At 40.1% G+C, this 21,867-nt stretch overlaps 1 protein-coding gene across 1 annotated transcript in view; it reads left to right on the forward strand.

The window, feature by feature from the left end:
• Nucleotides 1-2,525: 2,525 nt before the first annotated feature.
• The window catches only part of LOC109931808 (erythroblast NAD(P)(+)--arginine ADP-ribosyltransferase-like), a 32,681-nt gene continuing 13,339 nt past the window's right edge, over nucleotides 2,526-21,867 (forward strand). The window contains exons 1-2 of the mRNA XM_048620837.1: nucleotides 2,526-2,606; nucleotides 19,555-19,733. Coding sequence (XP_048476794.1) covers nucleotides 19,688-19,733 — 46 coding nt within the window. The 5' untranslated portion in view covers nucleotides 2,526-2,606; nucleotides 19,555-19,687. The remainder of the gene's footprint in view (nucleotides 2,607-19,554; nucleotides 19,734-21,867) is intronic.

Raw genomic sequence — 21,867 nt, forward strand, 5'->3', positions numbered from 1 at the left:
ATTCTTGCTATCACTTTCCCCACACATTCTCGTTAACTTTCTACTCCACATTTTCACTGTCTTTCTCCTCACTCATTCTATCTATCTTTCTGTACCTTAACATTCTCTGAGCCCTCTATCCCAACCCTATCGCACATTCTGCATTCTTCTACCTCTCCTTCCTCACTTCCTGTATCCTCAATCTACCAAAACTCTCTTTTTGGTACCCCGGGAGAACAGACTGAGGAATGGGGTGTAAGGTGGAAGAAAGAGAGATGGACAGAATGAATGGGGTGTTTTCCTGTATAATCGGGGTGAAGAGTGCAAATGCTCAGTGGTTTCAATAAACACTGTCTTCACACAGTAAGGATAAATAGCTTGCTGACACCTAAAAACATCTGTAGTAGTCCTATAGTCACAGAGGCTTAGACTCACACAAGATGGAAATAGTGCCTTTAGTCCAAATCATCCATAACGACAATTTTCCCAAACCAAACTCTTCCCACTTGCCTGCATTTGGCCTATACCTCTCTAAACATTTTCTATTATGTACTTATACAAATGCCTTTTAAATGTTGTAACTATACCTGTATCTATCAGTTCCTCTGGCAGTTCATTCCTTACACGAACAACACTGTGTAAAAAAAAGTTGTCCCTAATGTCCTGTTTAAAACTATTTCCCCTCATCTTGAAAATAATGCCCCATTGTTTGGAACTCCTCACCCTAGGGAAAAGACACTTGCTATTCATCTTATCTATGCCATTTATGATTTTATAAACTTCTATAAGGTCACCCCTCAGTCTCGTAAGCGTTTGGAAAGCAACACCTTACGTTGACCTTAAAAATAAGAATACGTTTGTGTTTAGAGTTTCTTCTAACTATTTTAAGGGGGTTCAGTCTGGTCTTTAACAAGAGGTTGAGAAGGAGAATCTTTCACAGTAACCTCAGCCAGAGTGGGAATTGAACTCCACTCTTGATATCAGTGCATCATGGTCCAGCCAACCAATTGAAGCCTTCAATTTACCCCAGTGTTAAAGATTGGACTAAAAGTATAAGGTGACTTTGTTCTAAATCAGGTAATAAAAGAGAAAGCTCATAACACTCAAATGGTCAGAGAGCGAATCAGAGTTAAAACCTGGAATTTCAATATATCTGGGAGATATTCAAGAGTAACTAAAACAAAGAACTGTGGATGACGAAGATCTGAAATAACACCAGAACTTTTTGGAGAAACTCAGCAGGTCTGGTAGCATCTATGAAAAGAAAGCAAAGTGAACGTTTGGAGTCCAGTGACTAGAGTGCAGAGTTCTGAAGAAGGGTCACTGGACCCAAAACATTCATTCTACTTTCTCTCCCCAGATGCAGCTAGACATGCTGACTTTCTCCAGCGCTTTCTGCTTTTGTTCCAAATATTAGACAGGAGCAGTTTTAAAGCAATACTGCAGTCAGGAAAGGAGACAATCTGTTGACATGAGTCCCTGTGTTTGAATTAAGCCCAGGAAATTTTTGATTTGACTTGATTTGTTATTATCACATGGACATACGTAGAGTGACAAGTTTTGTCTCGCATGCGGTACAGGCAGAGCATAACATACAAAGATGCAAAAATTACAGCGTGATTAAACAGAGCTAGAAATACAACGTTACGGCTGCAAAGAAGGTGTACAAAAAGCAAGATCAACGTTAGATTTGAAGTTTAAGAGTTCAATCCAGACATCTAACAGGGAATTGTTTTCCTGCATTCAGTGTTTATCAGAACACACACTTTAAACACACACAGAGTGATTGGTCAATGTATTACCTAAACAACAGAAAAGAGAGTCGGAATAAATAGGTCTTTTTTTCTGCTTGGCAAGGTGTAATTATTGGGGTGCAGAGGATTCTGTCCTGTGGCCCTAACTACTTACAACCTATGTGAATGACTTGGACATGGGAATACAAAGTCGGAGAGCCAAATTTGACGAGGACACTAATATAGGTGGGAACTTAAGTTGCAATGAAGACATTAGAAATTTACAAATCGATATGAATAGGTTAAGTAAATGGGCCAAAAATAATGTCAGATGAAGTTTAATGCAGATGTGCGAGGTTATCCATTTTGTTCAGCGGAAGAGAAAGGCAAATTAATATCTAAATAGAGAGAAAAGTCACAGTGCTGCAATGCAAAAGGATCTGGGTATCCTCGTGCATGAATCGCTGGAAACTATTATGCAGGGGCAGCTGGTAATTCAGGGCTGAATTGATGACTCTTCGTCTTGGTTCTAATGCTCTTAAATTCAGTGTTAGCAATCGATAAAACACCTTGTTCATAGACTGCAAGGCACAGTTATCTAAACCATAAACAACTTGCAAGCACGTCTAGTGGGTTTCTTTTTTTTCTTTTGATGCTCATTTTCACACCATGGGTACGCAATAATAAAAACCTCCAAACTTTTTTTGACAATCGATTATCGCTATAACGACCAATCACCTGAGGACAACAAAGCACCTATCATCACAAAATCTTGATAATGTTTTGCTTCTCTGAATGTTTGTTGTCAGGTCTTAGATACCAAGAGATAACAATAGTTTGGAGCTCAATCAAAGGTTACGAGCGTTCATGCAAATTGCAACCAACTTCACTGTGGTAGGTGTACATTTTATACTTGATGTTTAACATTTTGCTTACTTGTACTGAAAACTTCATTTAAGTAAATGCTATATATATAGACCTAAAAAGGATAGGCAGAGTCAAAAATGATTGATTTATTAACGTGTGCGAGTATTTTAAGAGCGGGACAACATTTCTGTGCCATCTTCATGCCTTTTTACGGAGTGTGATAGTGAAATGTGGGATATATAGAAATACTATAATAGACTAATAGAGGAAAAGCAACCATGAAAAAAAAAATCAGTAAACATATTCATATTGAAAGTAACGATATGGATGATGGAAAATGAAATTACATAAGCTTTGCAGAAGGAAATTGCAAATATGTAGAATCGTAGAGTCATACAGCATGGAAAGACATGCTGACCATGTTTCACAAACTAAACTAATCCCTTTAGCCTATATTTTTCCCGTATCCTTCTAAATTTTTGCTATTCATGTACTTGTCCAAATGTACTTTTAAGTATAGCAACTATCCTGCATATAACACTTCATCTGGCAGTTCATTCCACATACGAACCACATTCTGTGTAAAAAAAAAAGTTACCCTACAGGTTCCTTTTAAATCTCTCTCCTCTCACTTTAAAATTATGGTCTGTAGTTTTGAACTCCTCTACGTTAGGGAAAAGACCTTTGCTTTTCACCTCATCTACACCCCACATGATTTTGCAAACCTTTAGAAGGTCAGGCGTGAACCAACTTGGCTCCAGGGGAAAAAAAAAAGAGTCTCGGCCAATCCAACCTATCTTTATAACTCAAACTATACAGCCTCAGCGACATTCTTGTAAATCTTGTTTGCATCATCACGAGTGTAATAATATCCATCTTACAACTAATTAAAAAAGACGAAGGCACAGTAAATGGTGTGGATGGAAGTAACAGCCTTCAGAATTGCACGGACAAGTAAAAATGGATGGACATAAAGAATTTAATGAACCAAATTATTTGTGATCCATCTTAGATGGAAGAATGAGAACCTATAAATTAAAAAAATAAGTTGGTACAGTTTCTAAAATGCATCTAGATACAAGTGTAAGTGTGCACACATGTCATTGAAGTTGGGAGGACAATTTCATCATGTTGTTGGAAATTTGTAAGGTTCTTGAGTGTTATAAACCAGGGTGTAGAAATCAAAACCAAAATAGTCAAGAAAAAAATTCCCAGGAGATTTTTCCAGTCTCATCCATAGAATTCCACACTTTAGGAAGGATGTCAAGACTATGGACAAGGTACAGCTGATAGCTACTGGAATAGGTACAGGGAGGTGAAATTTAAATGAAGTTGAAAACACGAACTAGGAACAAGAATAGGCCATTTAGCCCCTCGAGCCTGCTCTGCCATTTGATACGAGCACAGTTGATCTTATCTTGGCCGCAACTGCACTTTCCTACACATCCCCATAAATTTTATATCCATTTCCAATACATATGTAAAAACTTCTGCATATTTAAATTTAAATTTACTCAATGTCCCGACGTGGACCACACTCTGGGGAAATTAATTCCACAGACTCACGACATTTTTAGAGAAGTAACTCCTCCTCATCTCTGTTTTAAGTCTGCTGTCTGTATCTAAAACTATCGGTTCTTGTTCTATCTTGCCCCACATGAGGAAACATCCTCTCTATAGCTACTTTGTCAATCCCTTTAAGCACATAACGTACCTCAATTATATCTCTTCTCATCTTCTGAACTCAAGCCAGCATCGTCCTAAACTGCTTAATGTCTCCTCATAAAACAAAACTTTCACCTCTGGAATTAATCGAGTAAATCTCCTCTGAACTGCCTCCAATGCAATTGCATACTTCCTCAAGTAAGGGGACCAGAACTGTACGCAGTATTCCAGATGTGATCTAACCAATGCTTTCTACAGTTGCAGCAAGACTTCCCTCTTTTTATACTCCGATATATTAGCACTAAATGCCAAAATTCAAATTTCCCTCCTTATTACCTGCTATGCTGTACACTAGCTTTCTGTGATTCATGTACGAGGAGACCCTAAGGTCCCTCTGCACTAATGCACTTTGAAGTTTCTCTGCGTTAATGGCTGGCATGGTGGAGCAGTGGTTAACACTGCTGCTTCGCAGTGCCAGTGACCTCGTTTCATTTCCAGCTTTGGGTGGCTGTCTAGAAGGAATTTTCATGCTCTCCCTGTGTCTGTGTAGATATGCTCCCAATGCCTGAATATGTGCAGTTTAAGTGTACTGGTCATGCTAAGTTGCGCTATCATGTTCAGGGATGTGTAGATTAGCTGAATTAGATGTGATAAATGTAAATTTACAGGCTAGACCAGGCTCTGTGTTCGATGCTCCAGAGGATTAGTGCACACTCGATGAGCTGAACGGCTTCTTTCTGCTCTGTAGGGATTCCATGTTTCAGACAATAAATTGCCTTTCTTTTACTCCAACCAAACTGATTAACCCCAGAATTCACGTTGATCTCCATCTGCTAAGTATTGGCACATTCATCTAAGCTATCCACTTCCATTTGTAGATTTCTTATTGCAACTGTATTTCACACCTATTTTAGGATCTTTGGCAAAGTTGGCTACAGCATATTCTATTCCTGAATTCAGGTTAATGAATTTAGTCGAGTTATTCTCGTTGAGACAGTGAAAAGTAAGGTGCCCTTTACAGAATTGCACGAAATGCTTCCAGTAGTAAAAGCATAATGAGGCACAGGGGGAGATCAAAGGGAATTAATCAATAATCAAAGAGTGAGATGAAGAGCGTACTTTGATTAACGTTGAAGATTGCTGTGATGATCTGTGTGAGTGAGCAGTTTACTGCTTCTCCGCAATAATATTCAAAGCGTAATTATATATAGATACCAGTAGATAATATTGCCAAGCCGTGAGAAGTTGGGAATTGGATATGACAGCAATGTGATGGAGTGTAAAAACTTACCACTAGAAAGATCAGGTAAATGGCCACCCTCCATGTTGTATATTCCAAATGTTCTGTAAGCTGAAGGCAAGGTATTCGAGGAAGGTTATTAGTTGTGATGGAGAAGTGATATGGAGACTGAATTTTCATCATTGGCTAAGGTGTTGGTGTTGATGGAACCAAAATAGGGCTTTGGCAGGCCTTTGGCGACAGTTGGTTGTGTATTTCTTTTCCTCAAGGAGTCGAAAGAATAGAATAGAACATTTGTTTTAGTCATTTGTAGTATGTGCACGTTGCTGGATAGGCCAGCATTTATTATTAATTTCAGGCAGTTCGGAATCAACCATAAAATGGTGGGTCTGGAGTCATATGTCGTCCAGAATCATACAATCCCTACAGTACAGACAAAGGCCATTCAGCCCACCAAATCAGCACTGACCTTCTAAAAACATCCCTGCCAGCCCCATTCCCATCCTTGTAACCCTGCATTTTCCCTCATGGCTAATCCACCGAACCTACTCATCTTTGGACAGTGGAAACCAGATCACCAGGCGGAATCCCACACAGACACAGGGGGAACATGCAAACTCCACGCAGGAATCTAATTCACTGGGATCTAATTCGGGCCCCTGGCGCTGTGAGCCTGCACTGCTACCACTGAGCCGCTGTGTTGCTCAGAACTGGTAAGAACAGCAGTTTCCTTCCCCAAAGGACGCTCGTGAACCAGACTGGTATGACAACATGCAAAGGTTTCGTGGTCATCATTCGACTCTTAATTGAATGATTTTTCCACTATCTGCAGGATTTAAAGTTGAGTCTCCAGCATATTGCCCATATCTCCATGTTAATAGTCCAGCAATGATAAAATAAGTGCATTGGCTCTCTGATCTTGTAAACTTGCGATGTACTGGCTCATAAATAATAGTTTTTTTTTTTCTTTAGTTACAAGTACAAACTCAGAAAGACATAAATTAATGGGAGTGGAAGTTCACCACATAACTCTTCAGTTTTACTCTGCCCGTCAATAAGTTATTAACAGACATTCTACACCACCTCCCCTTTCCTATTTCACTTATTTAAAGTCTAAATTATATCGATCTCAGCCTTGAATATACTCCATAATTGAGCAGCTTCAGCACTCTTTATTCAAATTTCATAAAGTTCACAATTTCTGAGTGGCTACAATTCTCCCCACCGCAGTCTAAAATGACCAACCAATTATTCTGACATGTTTGAGAGTTATACCCAAGGGAGTGTTATATCATATCAAGGGCATCATATCATCCTTTGTGTCAAATATTCTGTGAATGTTATAGATTTCAATTAAATCAACTTCCATTTTTCTATCCACCAGAGATACATAGCTATTCTACTTAACATTTCGTCAATAGACAATCTTTACACTGTTCATGGATGTCTCCATTTCTTATGTTTCGACTTATAATTTTATTTGTCCAAAATGTTTAGTGTTTCCTTACATAGGCTAAGTACTCTGCTGCAACTAACTCACCTCCTGACTCCCCAAAGCCTGTCCCTCATCGACAAGGCAAAAGTCAGGAGAATGATGGAATACTCCCCACACGTTTGGATGAGTGCAGCTCCAATGACACTCAAGAAGCCTGAAAACAATGATGACAAAGCAGCTAGCTTCAATGGTACTGCATTCACAAACATTCACATCCTCTACCACCAATGATCAACAGCTGTACTGTGTACCATATACAAGATGTACTACAGAAATTCATCAAAGTTCCTTAGACAACATCTTTCAAACCAATGACCACTTCCATCTAGAAGGACAACGGCAGAAAATCCATGAGAACACCACTAACGATAAATTTTGCTCTAACCCACTCACCACACTGATTTGCAAGTGTATCACTGTTCCTTCACTGTCGCTTGGTCTAAACCCTGGAATTGCCTCCCTAAGGGCATTGTGGGTCCACCTACAGCACATGGACTGCAGCATTTCAAGATGGCAGCTCATCAACATCCTCTCAAGAGCAACTAGGGATAGGCAATAAATGTCTGTAATGTCCAGACTGCAATGCCCACTTTCTATGCGTGAATACCTCCTCTGTTTAGGCTACCAATCCCTCACAATTAAGTCTTCCATCACATTGAATTTCTCAGTTGGATAAGAGGAAATTTTGGTTGAGAAAATTTGTGGATTTTTTTTAAGGAAATAACAGAGTACTGGTAAATCATTAAATGCTGCTTACTTGTACTTTAGAAAGGCCTTCAATAAGTTAGCAAATAGCAAGGAGCATGAACCAAATAGGAGAAAGTGGACACTTCCTTTTTAGGGTTGGTGCGGAACTGATGGGCTGAATGGTGTCTTTGTGCACTGCAGGCATTCCATGATTAAGTTAGTGGACAAGACTGTGGCAAATGTAAATAAAAGTGATATGAATCTAAGGTGATTAGTTTTGGGCAGTAGGAGGGTAGACTAAAGCATTTTTTAAAAAAATAGATACACATCAGATACAACTGAAACGATTGAATGGCCCATGTACATAAAACCTGAAAAGTTAGTGGACTGGACAAAAATGCATTTTCCTTTTTTCAAAACAAAAGGTAAGCACATTTTTGACAATTGTCAACTGAGGAATTGTTGCACTTTTTTTTTCCAAATTAGGTTACAGATGTATAAAATTCTGTCAAAATGTCAAATATGGTTCATACATGTATGTGCAACTGAGGTAAAGTAATACCCAAACAGGGGAGCATTTCAATGAAACAGAGAATTAGGCCTTTGTGTGTGTTCAGTCTGCTTTATTATTCTGTTAAGTGTTGTCCATTACAAATAATTCACCTTCCCGCCCACGGTGGGCAATCTGTCACTGTTATCCTCAACAAGAATCGATCTACCTCTACTTTGAAAAGATGCAAAGTCTCTGCTCTCAATACCAGTTTAGGGACAGAGATTCGAGGATTCATGGCAGTATGTGAGAGTAAAAAATTCTCTTATCTCTGTATTAAATGAGCGACAACTTATTTACAACAGTTGGCCTCCAATTATAGATTTTTTCGCCAGAACATTCGGGCCACGCAAATTCTGGGTGACTATCTTCAGTAAAAGACAATGTGACCATTGCTCTTGACAGTCAATTCTGTTACCATCACTGAACCCACTGCTATCAACTTCTTGGAGATTACCGTTCACCAGAAAGTCAGCTGGACTCGCCATATAAGTACAAAAACAGGTCGCAGGCTAGGAATATTTTAGCCTGCTGATTCCAAGTATTAGTCTGGCAAACCTGCACTGAAGTGCTAACAACAAAGTTGCATCCTTCCTGAAGTAAAGTGACCAATGCTGTACGCAGAATTTTACATGTCCTCTCGCTGTTACCCAGTAGAAATGATGCATAACCGCTCACCTTTAGATTAAACTCCATCACAATAAAAGACAGCAAAACAGATACTAGCCTTGGGTTGGATGCAGGACCAATCTGCCTGAAAAAAAAATCAGGGTTAAACTTGTTAAAATTCTTTGAATATGAATAAATAAGCTGTGAAGAGTTAAAGATAGTAAAATGAGTTGATGTGTATAATCCTCAGTCCAAGGTCGGGAATCAGGTTCTGTGACCTAAAGATCGGCATAACTTGTTTCAGGTGAGTTCTTCACACAAAGACTAACGGTAATGCGGGATCTCTTACACTGCAAATAAACTATTCAGAATGAAATATGTGGATGAAGCTTTCAAAACTATTTTGGCGAGATTTTCCACAAGACAATTGCATTAAAGACATTAAATCGAGGCAAGATTGAAGCAGGGCACATGATGGCTTACTGATACACTTGCCAGATTATTAATCCAGGGACTGGGTTTGAATTCTGTCATGGCGTATTGTGGAATTATAATTCAATTTTAAAAGTCTAATGCAACAGTTGTCATTTTTCAAGTCTAATGGGGCTGCATGTAATTCCAGGCACGCAGCAATGTTATTGGTTGCTTTAGGAAATTATAGCTTGGCAGTAAATCATAGGAACACGAGTAGGCCATTAGAGCCTCAAGTCTTTTCTTCCATTCAATGATATCATGGCTGAACTATTTTTTTTAAAGTATTAATTCATAGGATGAGGGAATCGCTGGCTCAGGCAAGATTTATTGCACATCCCTAATTACTCAAAGGGCACTTAAGTCCCAATCAGTCTCCATACATGTGTCTTTAGGTCAAAACACTTAATATCTTTGCTTAGCTAAAATGTATCTACTTAGATTTAAAATTAACAACTGATTCAACATCCGCTGCCTTTTATGGACGAGAGTTCCAAGCAACTACCACTGTTTATTTGTAGAAGTGTTAATCCCTGGGTAACTCATTGGCCTGTTTAAACCTGCAGAACTTCAACAAAAATGGGGAAAACATAATTGAAAAAGCCGGCCTTATGCTGCTTCTTGAAATTAGTCTACGTATGTTTGGAAGAGTTGAGGACAGAGCTCAATGAACTGGCACAGCTAAGCAAGAACCAAGGGAAATCTATCCCAGCTCCATTAAGTATGTACATCAGAATTGCTAAGGTGACCAAGCCAACAATGCAATTTCTCTTTACACTATGAAGGCACAATACGGAGCTCCAAATTTGATGCATCCATTTTTATTGGATTGGACAGTGCCTAACAATTGCCTTTGTGGTTCCTGTGTCTGGGAATGGCAATCACCACGTGGCTGTTGCTGTTCTTCTGAAAAGGATTGTTCATCTTGCCAAAAATCCAATGTTACTGGCTTCCATTATTTCACTTGTGACAGCGTAAAGTTAGAGTCATACAGTGCTAAAGAAGCTCTTCAGTCCATCAGGTGTAGGTCGATCAATCTTCATTCACCCCACTTTCCCACGCTGAGGACATTGCCTTGGAAGGAACTCGAGTGCTCATCCAAATACCTTTTTTTTAAAAAACGATTATGAGGTTTCTCGCCTCAACTACCCTCTCAGGCCGTGCATTCCAAATACTCCACCCTCTAGGTAAAAGAAGAATCTAATTCAATTCCCCTGTAAACTTTCTGCCTTTCCATTTAAAATTATGCCCCCCTTGTTAATGACTCTTCAACTAACGGAAATGGCTGCTTTCTATCCACCCTCATAATCTTCAGAGAATCCATACAGCGTGGAAACAGGCCCTTTGGCCCAACAAGACCACACTGATCCTCAGAGCATCCCACCCAGACCCATCCACCTAATCTATGCATCTCTGAACACTATGGACAATTTAGTATGATCAATTCACCGAGCCTGCACGTCTTTAGACATGTGGGAGAAAACCAGAACTCCTGGAAGAAACCCATGCAGACTTTGTGAGAACGTGCAAACTCCACACAGACAGTTGCCCAAGGGTAGATTTGAACCCGGGTCCCTAGTGCTGTGAGACAACAGTGCTAACCACTGAGCCACGGTGGCACCCCTCCATTTGCTCCCCCTACCCTTTTCTGTTCCAAGGAAATCAGCACGATTTATCCAGTCTCTCTTCATCGTTGAACTGTTCCATCGAGGCAACATCCTGGTGAAACTCCTCTGCATCCCCTCCAATACAATCACATACACCCCGTAGTGTGGGGACCATAACTACCCAGAATGCTTCAGTTGTGACCAAAACCAAATTCCTGTACAGCTCCAAAAAATCTCCATGCTTTTATAATCTATGCCTTGACTGATAAAGGCCGGGGTCCCGTATGCCTTCTTACCTACTCTATTAACATTTCCTTCCAACTTAAAAAGATTTGTGGACAAGCATCCCAGGTTCACTCTGTTCCTCTGAATTTCCTCAGGCAGAGTGACACTGAGTTGCGTTACACTTTATAGATGCTTTGAGCTGAGATTAGGGTTTGACCAGGATTTCGAATTGTGGGCAGGGAGGTAATCCTTGATTGCTTATGCCAGGTTAAATAAGAACCTGAAAGGGGGAAAGGATGAGAAAGATTGAATTTGATAGAGAGAGAAAGCAAGAGAAAGAGGGAAGGGGATAGAAAGGCTGTGGAAAGGGAGAAAAGAGAAAGAAAAGGAGATAGGACACAGAGATAAGGCTAGAAGGAGTGAGAAAGAGTTGAATAATGACAAAGAGAAGGGGGAATCGAGAGAGACAAAGAATAGATTGTGTAAATGAGAGATGGCTAGATCAAAATCTGAGATACTGAGAGAATAAGGAAAGGAAATGCATGTCTAAAAGACAAAGAGAGAGAGAGAAGAGAAAGTGAGAGAAGGCATGGCTTTCAATTTAAGTCATGGCTCGGGCAGGAAATGACCAAAAAGAAAAAGTTTGGTTTGTTTTAAACAACGACTAGCAAAAAAAGAAAAGGCAGTGTATAAAGTCAATGTTTCTCATTTAGACATAGGAAGCAGAGGAGAAAATGATCTCTCCACTAACTCCCAGCACACCGCCACTTCCACGTACAGGAAGATGAGTACTTGATATTCCTTTGTTTTGACAATAATATAACCTATAAAAAATAATTCATATATTTAGTCTTTTAGAGATCATTGTCCACCACAGTGAACAGTTATCTAGGAAGCTGGAATTTATTGTGTTTGTGCATTTGATTCAGGAAATGTCAATTTTCTTTTCTTACCCTGACCACAACTAACCACAGCTGCCAGCAAAGCTGTATATCTTTATTTGTGAACAGTATAATTCATGCCCGATAGCCCACATAGGAAAAAACCTGTTTGACTGTTAACAAGCCAGTTTTCAACATAACCTCAGCTTTATCAAAAGCCCCATATGTTACAGGTACAAGCTGTTATGCTTTATTTTTTAAAAAAGAAAACTGTCATTTCTTTAAAGTAAGAAGTTAAATTTCCTGCAGAAACTAATATCAGGTAAGGCATTTGTGCATACAATTTCCACTCATTCTGAACAAAGTGATACTTAGACCGTAACATATTGAAGAATTAGGCTACTTGGCTCATTTAATGCAGTGTCATTAGATCATGGCTGATTTGTTTCTCATTAAAACATGACAGTGAAAAAGAGGCCATTCAGCCCATAGAGTCTGCACCTACCCTCCAAAGAGCATCTGTTCCAGACCTACCCTATCCCCCATTTACCATGGCTATTCTACCTAGCCTGTACATCTTGGGGCAGTCCACCTAACCTACACATCTTTGGACTGCGGAAGAAAGCGGAGTAAACCCACACAAGCACAGAGGGAACTTGCAAATTCCACATAGATAGTCACCCAAGACTGGAATCAAACTCATGTCATTGGATTTTTGAGGCAGCAGTGCTCAAAAAAACTGCTTCTCCAGCACCCTTGATCCTCTTGCTCATCAAGAACTATCTATCTCTGTCTAAAACACACTCAAAGACTTGGCCTCCACATTCTTCTGCAGCAATGAGTTCCACAGATTCATCACTTTCTGGTTGGAGAAACTCTCCCTCGTCTCAGTTCTCGATGGTCGTCCATTCACTCTGAGATAGTGCCTTCAGTTCCTAGTCTCTCCAACTACTGGAAACGTCTTCTGCACCTCCACTCTGTCCAAGACTCTCGCTATTCTAAAAGTTTTACTCAGATTTCCCCTCATCCTTCAAATTGCATCGAGTATAGACCCAGAGTCCTCAGCCACACCACAAATGACAGGCCCTCCATCCACAAGATCATTCTTGTAAACCTCCCGCTATTAATTGTATAGCTTTCTGTTGCATTTGACCCTCCAAAATGGATCGATGGTGCCACCCCAGTGTGATACCTGAACTACCAATAGGACACATCCACCAGAGCTGGCAGCACAGTCGGGAGACCATTAGACTAAACGGCTCTGGAGCCAATGGGATCATGTCAAACACAGGCAAACATGCCCTTGTGACACTCCTCCCACCACTGACCTACTGAGACTGAAGAATCAATACTCCTCAATGACGAACATCAACTCGACAAAGGATGAAGGACAGTAAGGGTACAGAGTCTATTTATTCATAGAATGTGAATGTCGTTGGTTGAGCCAGATTTTATTGCCATCCTTAACTGCCCCCGAGGGCTGGTATGAGTCAATCACATTGCTGTCGGTCTGAATTACACGAAGGCCAGACCAGGTAAGGGTGGCGGATATCCCATTCCCTAAAGGGCTTTAAAGAACAGATTGACATTTCCTTCAACAGTTAATTGTCATCATTTCAGATTTTCATTTAAATTTAATTGAAATTCCACTATCTACCCATGGAAGAATGTCCCAGAACATCACTTGGGTCCCTGGGTTAATAATATCACTGATCATTGGTTCCCCTGAATCAGGAGTTTCAGTATCAGTCATTAATAGTGGATCAATGTTATTAATACTGAGCCAAATTGGTCTGCATCAAGTGTCAAAGAATCATGCAAGAGGGAAAATAGCAATTTGAATTGATCCACAGGAACTGACCTGTCACACATGCATATGGTCCTGACAGTAGTGGTTGAAGAGATACTGGCACAGTCCTTTTGCAGACAAAGTCATATCTTTACAATGAGGATACCCCCCTCCACCGTGTTGTGTAGCATAAACAGCAGGATAAATGGGGCAGACTTTGATTGGATCTAACCAGCACACAACTGGGGTAACCATGAGTTGCTGCAGTACATTAACAGCAGCACAGTTGCACTATACCATTACCACCAAGCCAGAGGCACCAACTCGAGTTTAATAAAGCGACACATTCCCACTATATTGAGAAATGAATAACAGGGGATAATTAGACAATGCTTTAGAAGAGTAGACTCCACAAATATTCCCGAATTCAATAATGTAGAGTATCAAGTTCAAAAGGCGACGTTCGGCATTTGCATCCATCTTCAATCAGAATTGTCCTGTGGATGATCTACCTCGGCTATCACAGAGGTTCCCAGCATCACAGCCACCATTTTCCAGTCAATACAAGTTATTCCACGATCGGGGTCGACTGATGGCACGGAATACTGCAAAGTTGATGAACTCTGGTAAAATTGTAGCAGTTGAATTGAATAATCGCGCTCCAGAATGGGCTGCCAGTCAAGCTATTCAAGGCTGTTGCATCCCTGATATCTACTTGGAAATATGGTATGTCACTCAAGTATGTCCTATATATAAAATGGAGAACTTTGCTGATGATAACACAAGCTATAACACTATTCATCACTCACATATTAGTGCAGCACACGTTCATCTCAGAATCATAGAATCTCTACAGTGTGGAAGCTGGCCTTTCAGCCCAGCGAGTCCAAACTGACCCTGAGAAGAGCATCCCATCCAGATACAACAGCCCCCAACCTTATCCCTGCATTTCCCATGGTTAATCCACCCAGCCTGCACATCCCTGGACTCTATGTAAAGTTTAGCACGGCCAATCCACCGAACCTGTACATCTTTCCACTGTGGAAGGAAACTGAAGCACTGGGAGGAAACTCACACAGACATGATGAGAATTTGGAAACTCCTCACCGACAGTGGCCTGAGACTGGAATTGAACCCAGATCGCTGGAGCTGTAAGGCAGCAATGCATATGCAATATGACCTGGGTAACAACAAGGCTTTGGCTGCAATGCGAAAGATAGTATTTGTGCAAGGCAAGTGCCAATGAACTTTTCTAACAAGAGTGAAGCTAGCGTCCTTGACTTCCAAACCAGGTACAAGAAAGATAGCTTCACTGTCACTAGATTTTCAACACAGTGATCTTAAAACATTTAATGACCCACAAAACTGCTCAATTATTCCTAACCAGACTTTACAAATGACAAATGTTGGACACCAAGTTTAGAATTGAAACAAAATTTAACAATTTAGTCTAAATATAACTTTAGCACAGCACCGATAATCTACAAGGCAATATAATTAATATTTACAATCTAAACCCAATCTTCTTTGAATGTAGACACCCCCACACTCTGATAAATACAGACAGACACAGTTCTTGAGTTTCAACAATGAATACCGAGCCTTGATGAAGTCCATGAACAATGGGTTGTGTTAGAGGTATACACGACTGTTATCTTACTTGAATTCCAAAGTCATCAGTCAGTGCAAACAGCTTATGCATGTCTATGGAGAATTTTATTGATTTGTTGCAGACTGGAGTTCTTTTTTCGGAACTTTCAACAAGTTAATAATTGGGAAATAACTAGAGAGAGCTAAACCAAAAATAATCAGTTTCCCAGTCCAGCAGCTTCTAAAGCAAAATATGCCTCGTTCCAAAAAAAAAGACAAGTCAGAGCCAATTCACTCTGCGATTCCTCTTTCCTCTTTCATTGTCAATATTGTCTGTGGTTGGCTGGCCATGCTCCTTTGGTTAACCATATCAACGTCCAACCAGCTGCCAGTCTCTGAGCATAACGACATTTCAGTGCCAAATTATCCACAATGCCCTTACAGTTATAATTAACTTGCATTATCATTCGATGCCAGTTCCCAACAGAAAACATCAGTCTTTTGTTCTCTCTGCTTAAAAACAGAAACCTGATTTCAAATTTCAATTATCAAATGCAACTCATACTTCCAAACCAGATATAAGAAAGATAAAAGAACGTCTAACAGGTTTGCAACACGTTCAAGAGCATGAATCCTCATTATTACACAGCTGTTACAAAAGGTGAGAAATAATGTAACTTCTGTCGTCACATGAGCTGGTCAGAGGCTATAACTACTGTGAAAAGTAGCTTTCTTATTCCGAAATGTATGTTCCCCCCTTTATAGTACATGTCCCTATGACTCTATGTACATTCCAAGGTAGGATGGGATACTGTCCATTTGCCTCAATTAATGAAACTCAAAGAATGCTCAAGAAACTAGGAACCATCCAGGACGAAACATTCCACTTCAACATTCATTTTCTTCATCACTGATTCATCGTGACAACAGTGTGTTATAACTCCAAGAAGAACGTCAGCAAGTCACCAAGGATTCAGTCTGTCACCAACCTTTACAAACTTGAAGAAAGGGTAGCTCATACATGGAATTATGCCACCTACAATTCACCCTACAACCACACATGTTTTTAACTTGCAGCTGCGTTCATTCCTCCATTTTGCTGATTTAAAGTCCTTTATCTAACAACATCGAAGGTGTAGCTCAACCATATGATTTGCAACTGTTCAGAAAGGAAGCTCACCAGAAACCTTTTTTTTGCAATTACTTGCAGGAGACAATGGCTGGGTCAGAGTTTCACGCCATCACTAGTTACCCCTTGAGAATGTGGTACTGAGCTGCGTCCTTGAACTGCTTCAGCACATGCTGCAGGTTGATCTACAATGACATGAGGGACAGAATTCCAGGATTATGGAAGGGCTACACTAAAGGAACAGCGATATATTTCCAAGTCAGTATAGTGAGTGTCTTGGAGGGGAATTCGCAGGTGGTGGTATCATGTTTTGCAGGTAATTAGAGATTGGCAATAATTTTTCTTCTAGCAAATGACACGGACAAACTGTGAACACACAAAACAAAAAAGAATATTGGGGAAAATAGGCAGATTTGAGACAGGAAATTGAAACAAAAATTATTTGACTCAGTACTAAAAATAGTACTGGGACAACTATTGGGACAAAGGCTAAAAAAAACTGCTGAGCATGAACAGTACTGATGAAGAGTCACTGAACTCAAAATGTTAACGCTGCTTTCTCTCTCCACAGATGTTGCCACACCAGCTGAGCTTCTACAGCAATTTATGTTTTTGTTTCAGATCTTCATCATCTGCAGTTCTGAGGAAGTGTCACCGGACACTTAATATTAACTCTGATTTTTTTTAACAGATGCTGCAAGACCTGCTGAGCTTTTCCAGCAACTTCTGTTTTTGCTCCTGATTTACAGCATCTTCAGGCCTTTCAGTTTTTTTTTTATTTGCAGTTCATTGTTTAATTTTATACATCATAGAATAAATGGCTTCAGAGTTATTGATTATTTTCTTGAAAATATCCGACATTATTGAAGAATCACAGCTCACAGGAGTACAGAAAAATAGCTTTTAAATTTTGTAAAGGACGGAAAGAGTGGAGGGGAGGAAAGAGAGAAGGCAGAAGACTCTATCATAGTTAGATTACCCTACATCTTTGGAAAATGATGAATTCAATTATTAATAGTTATTTAAGAACCTTAATTTGATTAGGTAGAGTCAACATGGTATTATGAAAGGGACAAAGTCATTTGATTCTTTGTTGAGAATGTAGCAAGCAGTATTATAAATAGAAAGGATTAGATATGGTGCATTTACATTGTTGTCAGTGTTGATTAGCTCAGTTGGCTGCATTGAATACAGACTGGTGCCAATAAAACTCTCATACTCAATGCCACACTTGATAAAGGCAAGTCTCCTGCATGCCTTCTTAACCTGTACTGCCAGCTTCAGGGATCTGTGGATAAGCACCCCAAGATCCCTCTGTTCATCTGAGCTTCATAGTGCCCTGCCATTCGTTGAGTACTCCCTTATCTTGTTACTTCTTTCAAACTTCATCACCTCACACTTCGCAGTATTAATTTCCATCCGCCACTGATCTGCCCATCTGAAGAATCCATCAATACCCTCCTGTCATCCAAGATCTTTTTCCTCGCTGTCAAACAGCTGGCTAATAATCATGACATCTGTAAACCTGCCATCATTTACCCGTAAACACTGAGGCATTGTGAAGGCTATCCAATACGTCAAAGTGATAATTAGCTGTTTGTTAAAAAAAAACAACATAGAGGTATGGAATGAAAAGCCACGTAGATTATGGTTATCATTAGGAATTTTTGGGTCCTGTTTGGTAGAGAGAAATCTAGGGATTTTGTTGAAGAATGCAGTACAGAGGATATGCAAGAAATTCAGTTGAATGATACCACAGATGTAAGATATCAGTGAGGTGTAGAAAACAGAAGAGCTTTCCTTAGATAGAAGAATGTTAACGATGATTTAGAATCATAGAATCATAAAATCAGTCCTTCAAGTTCATACCACCAGACTCCATTTGCTAAATCAACACTGATCCCACTTACCCACACTGAACCCGTAGCGTTGAGTGCAATGACAGTTCAAGTGTCCATTCAAGTACTTTTTGAAAGTTGTGACTTCTCCCGCCTGAACTACATTCCCAGGCAGTGCATTCCAGGTATCCACCTCCCTCCAGATGAAAAAAGTTCTCCTCATCCTCTTTAAACTTAAGCGTTTCACCTTAAAATATAGCTCCTCGCTTTGAGTGGTGATGGCCTACTGGTATTATCGCTGGACTGTTAATCCAAAGACCCAGGTAACGTTCTTGGGAGTGGGGCTCAAAACCCTCCATAGCACATGGTGGAATTTGAATTCAGTAAAAATATCTGGAATTAAGAATCTAATGATGACCATGAATCCATTATCGATTGTCATGGGAAAAAAAACCATCTGGTTCGCTGATGCCCTGTAGCAAAGAAAGCTGCCATCTTTACTTGGGTCTGGCCTACGTGTGACTCCACAGCCCTAGCAATGTGGTTGACTCGGGATAATAAATGTCGCCTAGCCGTCGAAGCCCTTGTTCTGTTGATTAAAAAATGATGCTTTAGCTAATGTTTATTCAGGATGTTAACAATTTTTCGTACTTATAATCGAAAGACTGAAGGAAAATGGTTGCTGGTGCAGAAGCATAGGGACCTAAATTATTCACAGACTGAGGATCTTTGCCAACGATAGCATGAGACAAACTGCCGATGATTGCCAATGATAGCACAAGGAAAAATATTACTGCATAATGAATTGTCATGATCAGGAATATGTGACAGGAGAGAGAGGTGAAAGCAGTTTCACTCGTAAACTTGAAAGGAAATTCAATGAACGCTTGAAGGGAAAATAGTGAAACGATAAACGGGGGAGAGCAGGCATGGTTTGATTGTTTCATTAACCTATGTTTTGAATCAACCTGTTCGAAGATGTTATTATGCACTTCCGGAAGCGATGGAAATAGAACCCGGTCTTCCAGGTTTAGGAGTAGGAACATTAACATCGCGCCAAAAGGGAGCCCAACCTATTATTTCCCCAAAACTCTACAGCAAACATTACAGGATGGATGGTCTCATTTAGTACTCTATCACCCAGTCACTCTACTTCACACCCCAACTGTGTCACATGCTCCTTTTTTGTATTGTTTCAGGATCATCGAGATGAATTGATTGTTAGATCCCTGAACTGTATCGCAAGATCAACAGGATCGTGAAAAGCAACAGACATACATCGCAGGGAGAAAAACCATTAGTCCAGAAAAAAGAAACCCAGAAAAAGAGGCAATGCATGCTTTAATTTGTATTGTGCTACTATCTCTGAATGTGGACTGTAAGTATTCCAAATTGCGTTGGGAGTAACGGGAAAGTTCATTGTTGATGTTTATGGTTTTCGACAGTGTAGTATAGTAATTGTAACGAAGTCAGCCCCAGATGGACTTCATAGAATATGCATCCCTTGATTGGGGCTGTTAAGTTGGGAGCCCTGGCTGACATATAAAAAGGGGAGTGTCAGAGATACTGACAGTCTGGTAACTGACACTGTATGAGACAATACTAAAGTCAATGACTGTACATGCATAAATAAATGGTGACGTGGTGATGGATACTGTGGAGTTAATTCAGAAAGTCAGTTCAGCTTCTCCAGCTGGACAAGGAAAATATAATGGACAGGCATTTCACGTGAAAATGTCTCATGGGAACGTACTGGGCCAATCAGACTGAAAGTCGTATTACTCAGCAACAGAGCTGGCATATCAGACTTTTCTGACTGATTGCATAGGACTAGGAATGGCCCATCAGGCTGCCTGTGCTGGAGGTATTGAACAGTTCTGGCCTGTACTCTCTGAAGATTAGAAGAATGAGAAGAGATCTAATTGATACGCATAAGACAAAGTGGACCAAGAGAGGATGTTTCCTCATGTGGGACAATCTACAACGGGAGGTCATAGTTTTAGGATAAAAGGTAGCAGATTTAAAACAAAGATGAGAGGAAATTAGAGATAAAAAGGTGTACAGCTGGATGAACACAACAGGCCAAGCAGCATCAGAGGAGCAGGAAGGCTGAAGGGTCTAGGCCCGAAACGTCAGCCTTCCTGCTCCTCTGATGCTGTTTGACCTGCTGTGTTCATCCAGCTCTACACCTTGTTATCTCAGATTCTCCAGCATCTGCAGTTCCTACTATCTCTGAGAGGAAATTACTTCTCTTGAAGTGTCGTGAATCTGTGGAATTCATTCCCCCAAGAGTGTGGTAGATGCTGGGAATGTGAGTAAACTTAAGAATAAGTTAGATTTTTAATTAGTAATGTGTTGAAGTGTTATGGAGAGCGGGCAGGAGAGTGGAGTAGATGCCAAAATGAGATTAGTTATGTAGATATAGAGCAAATAGAATCCAGCAATAAAAGCTGGCTCGCCAGCGATGCCCACATCCCACAAGAGCAGATTCGAAGGTCTGAATGGCCGAATCCTGTTCCCATCTCCTGCAGCCTTATCTTCAATTGATGACTCGAAACTCCATTCAATTTCTTTATCTCAATTAACTTTATCGAATTCAAACTGGCAGATATCAGTATGGATTCGGATTAATACAATTAATTAAGTGAATACATGGATTTTAGTCCACTTTGCATCAAAATTTAAGGCCATAAGAAATAAGAACAGATATAGGTCATTTAGCCCCACGAGCCTGCTCCGCCGTTATATAGAACCTTGGCTGATCCCACATTAGTTGTATTCACTTTCCTGCCTTTCCCTGTACTCTTGATTCCCCGACTGATCAAGGATCTATCTATCTCATCTTAAATGTACATAAAACACTATCCCTGCAGCTCTCTGTGAGAAGGAGTTCCAAATACTCCCAACCATCTGAGAGAAGAAACTCTTCCTCATTTCAGTCTTAAATTTTTGTCACTTTATTCTGGGACTATGTCCTCTGGTCCTAGAGTCCCTGGTGAAGTGAACCATCCTCTCAGCATTTCCTCTGTTAAGGTCGTTAAGAACGTTATACGTTAAATCAAATCACCTCTCCTTTTTCTAAACTTCAATGAGTAAAGTTTTAGCCTGCTTAAACTTTGCTCATAGGGCTATCCCTTCATACCAGAAATCTTCCCACTGAACATTCTCTGAACTGCCTCCAATGAAGCAAATCTGCTCTCAGTACTCCAGACGTGGTCTCATCAGCACCTTGTACAGTTGCAGTAAGACGTGGCTTCCCTACTCTTATAATCCATAGCATATTCTGTTCGTGTTTGTTAGAAGTTTTCAACATACAAAATTCTTTGCTTTATTACAGTCTGAAATATTTGCTCAGGGACTGCGTAATTACATAGGATTAAAAAGTTGGTACTGAAAAGGTGCGGAACCCTGAACCCTCAGATTGAACATCTGTGGCTCTACTTGAGCTATTCAGGCTTTCCAAAATCATACCTCAAAGTCTGACATAAAATGTTTAAAAATTAACACTGAAG

The sequence above is a fragment of the Rhincodon typus genome, chromosome 48, assembly GCF_021869965.1.
Source record: "Rhincodon typus isolate 14 chromosome 48, sRhiTyp1.1, whole genome shotgun sequence".
NCBI lineage: Eukaryota > Metazoa > Chordata > Chondrichthyes > Orectolobiformes > Rhincodontidae > Rhincodon > Rhincodon typus.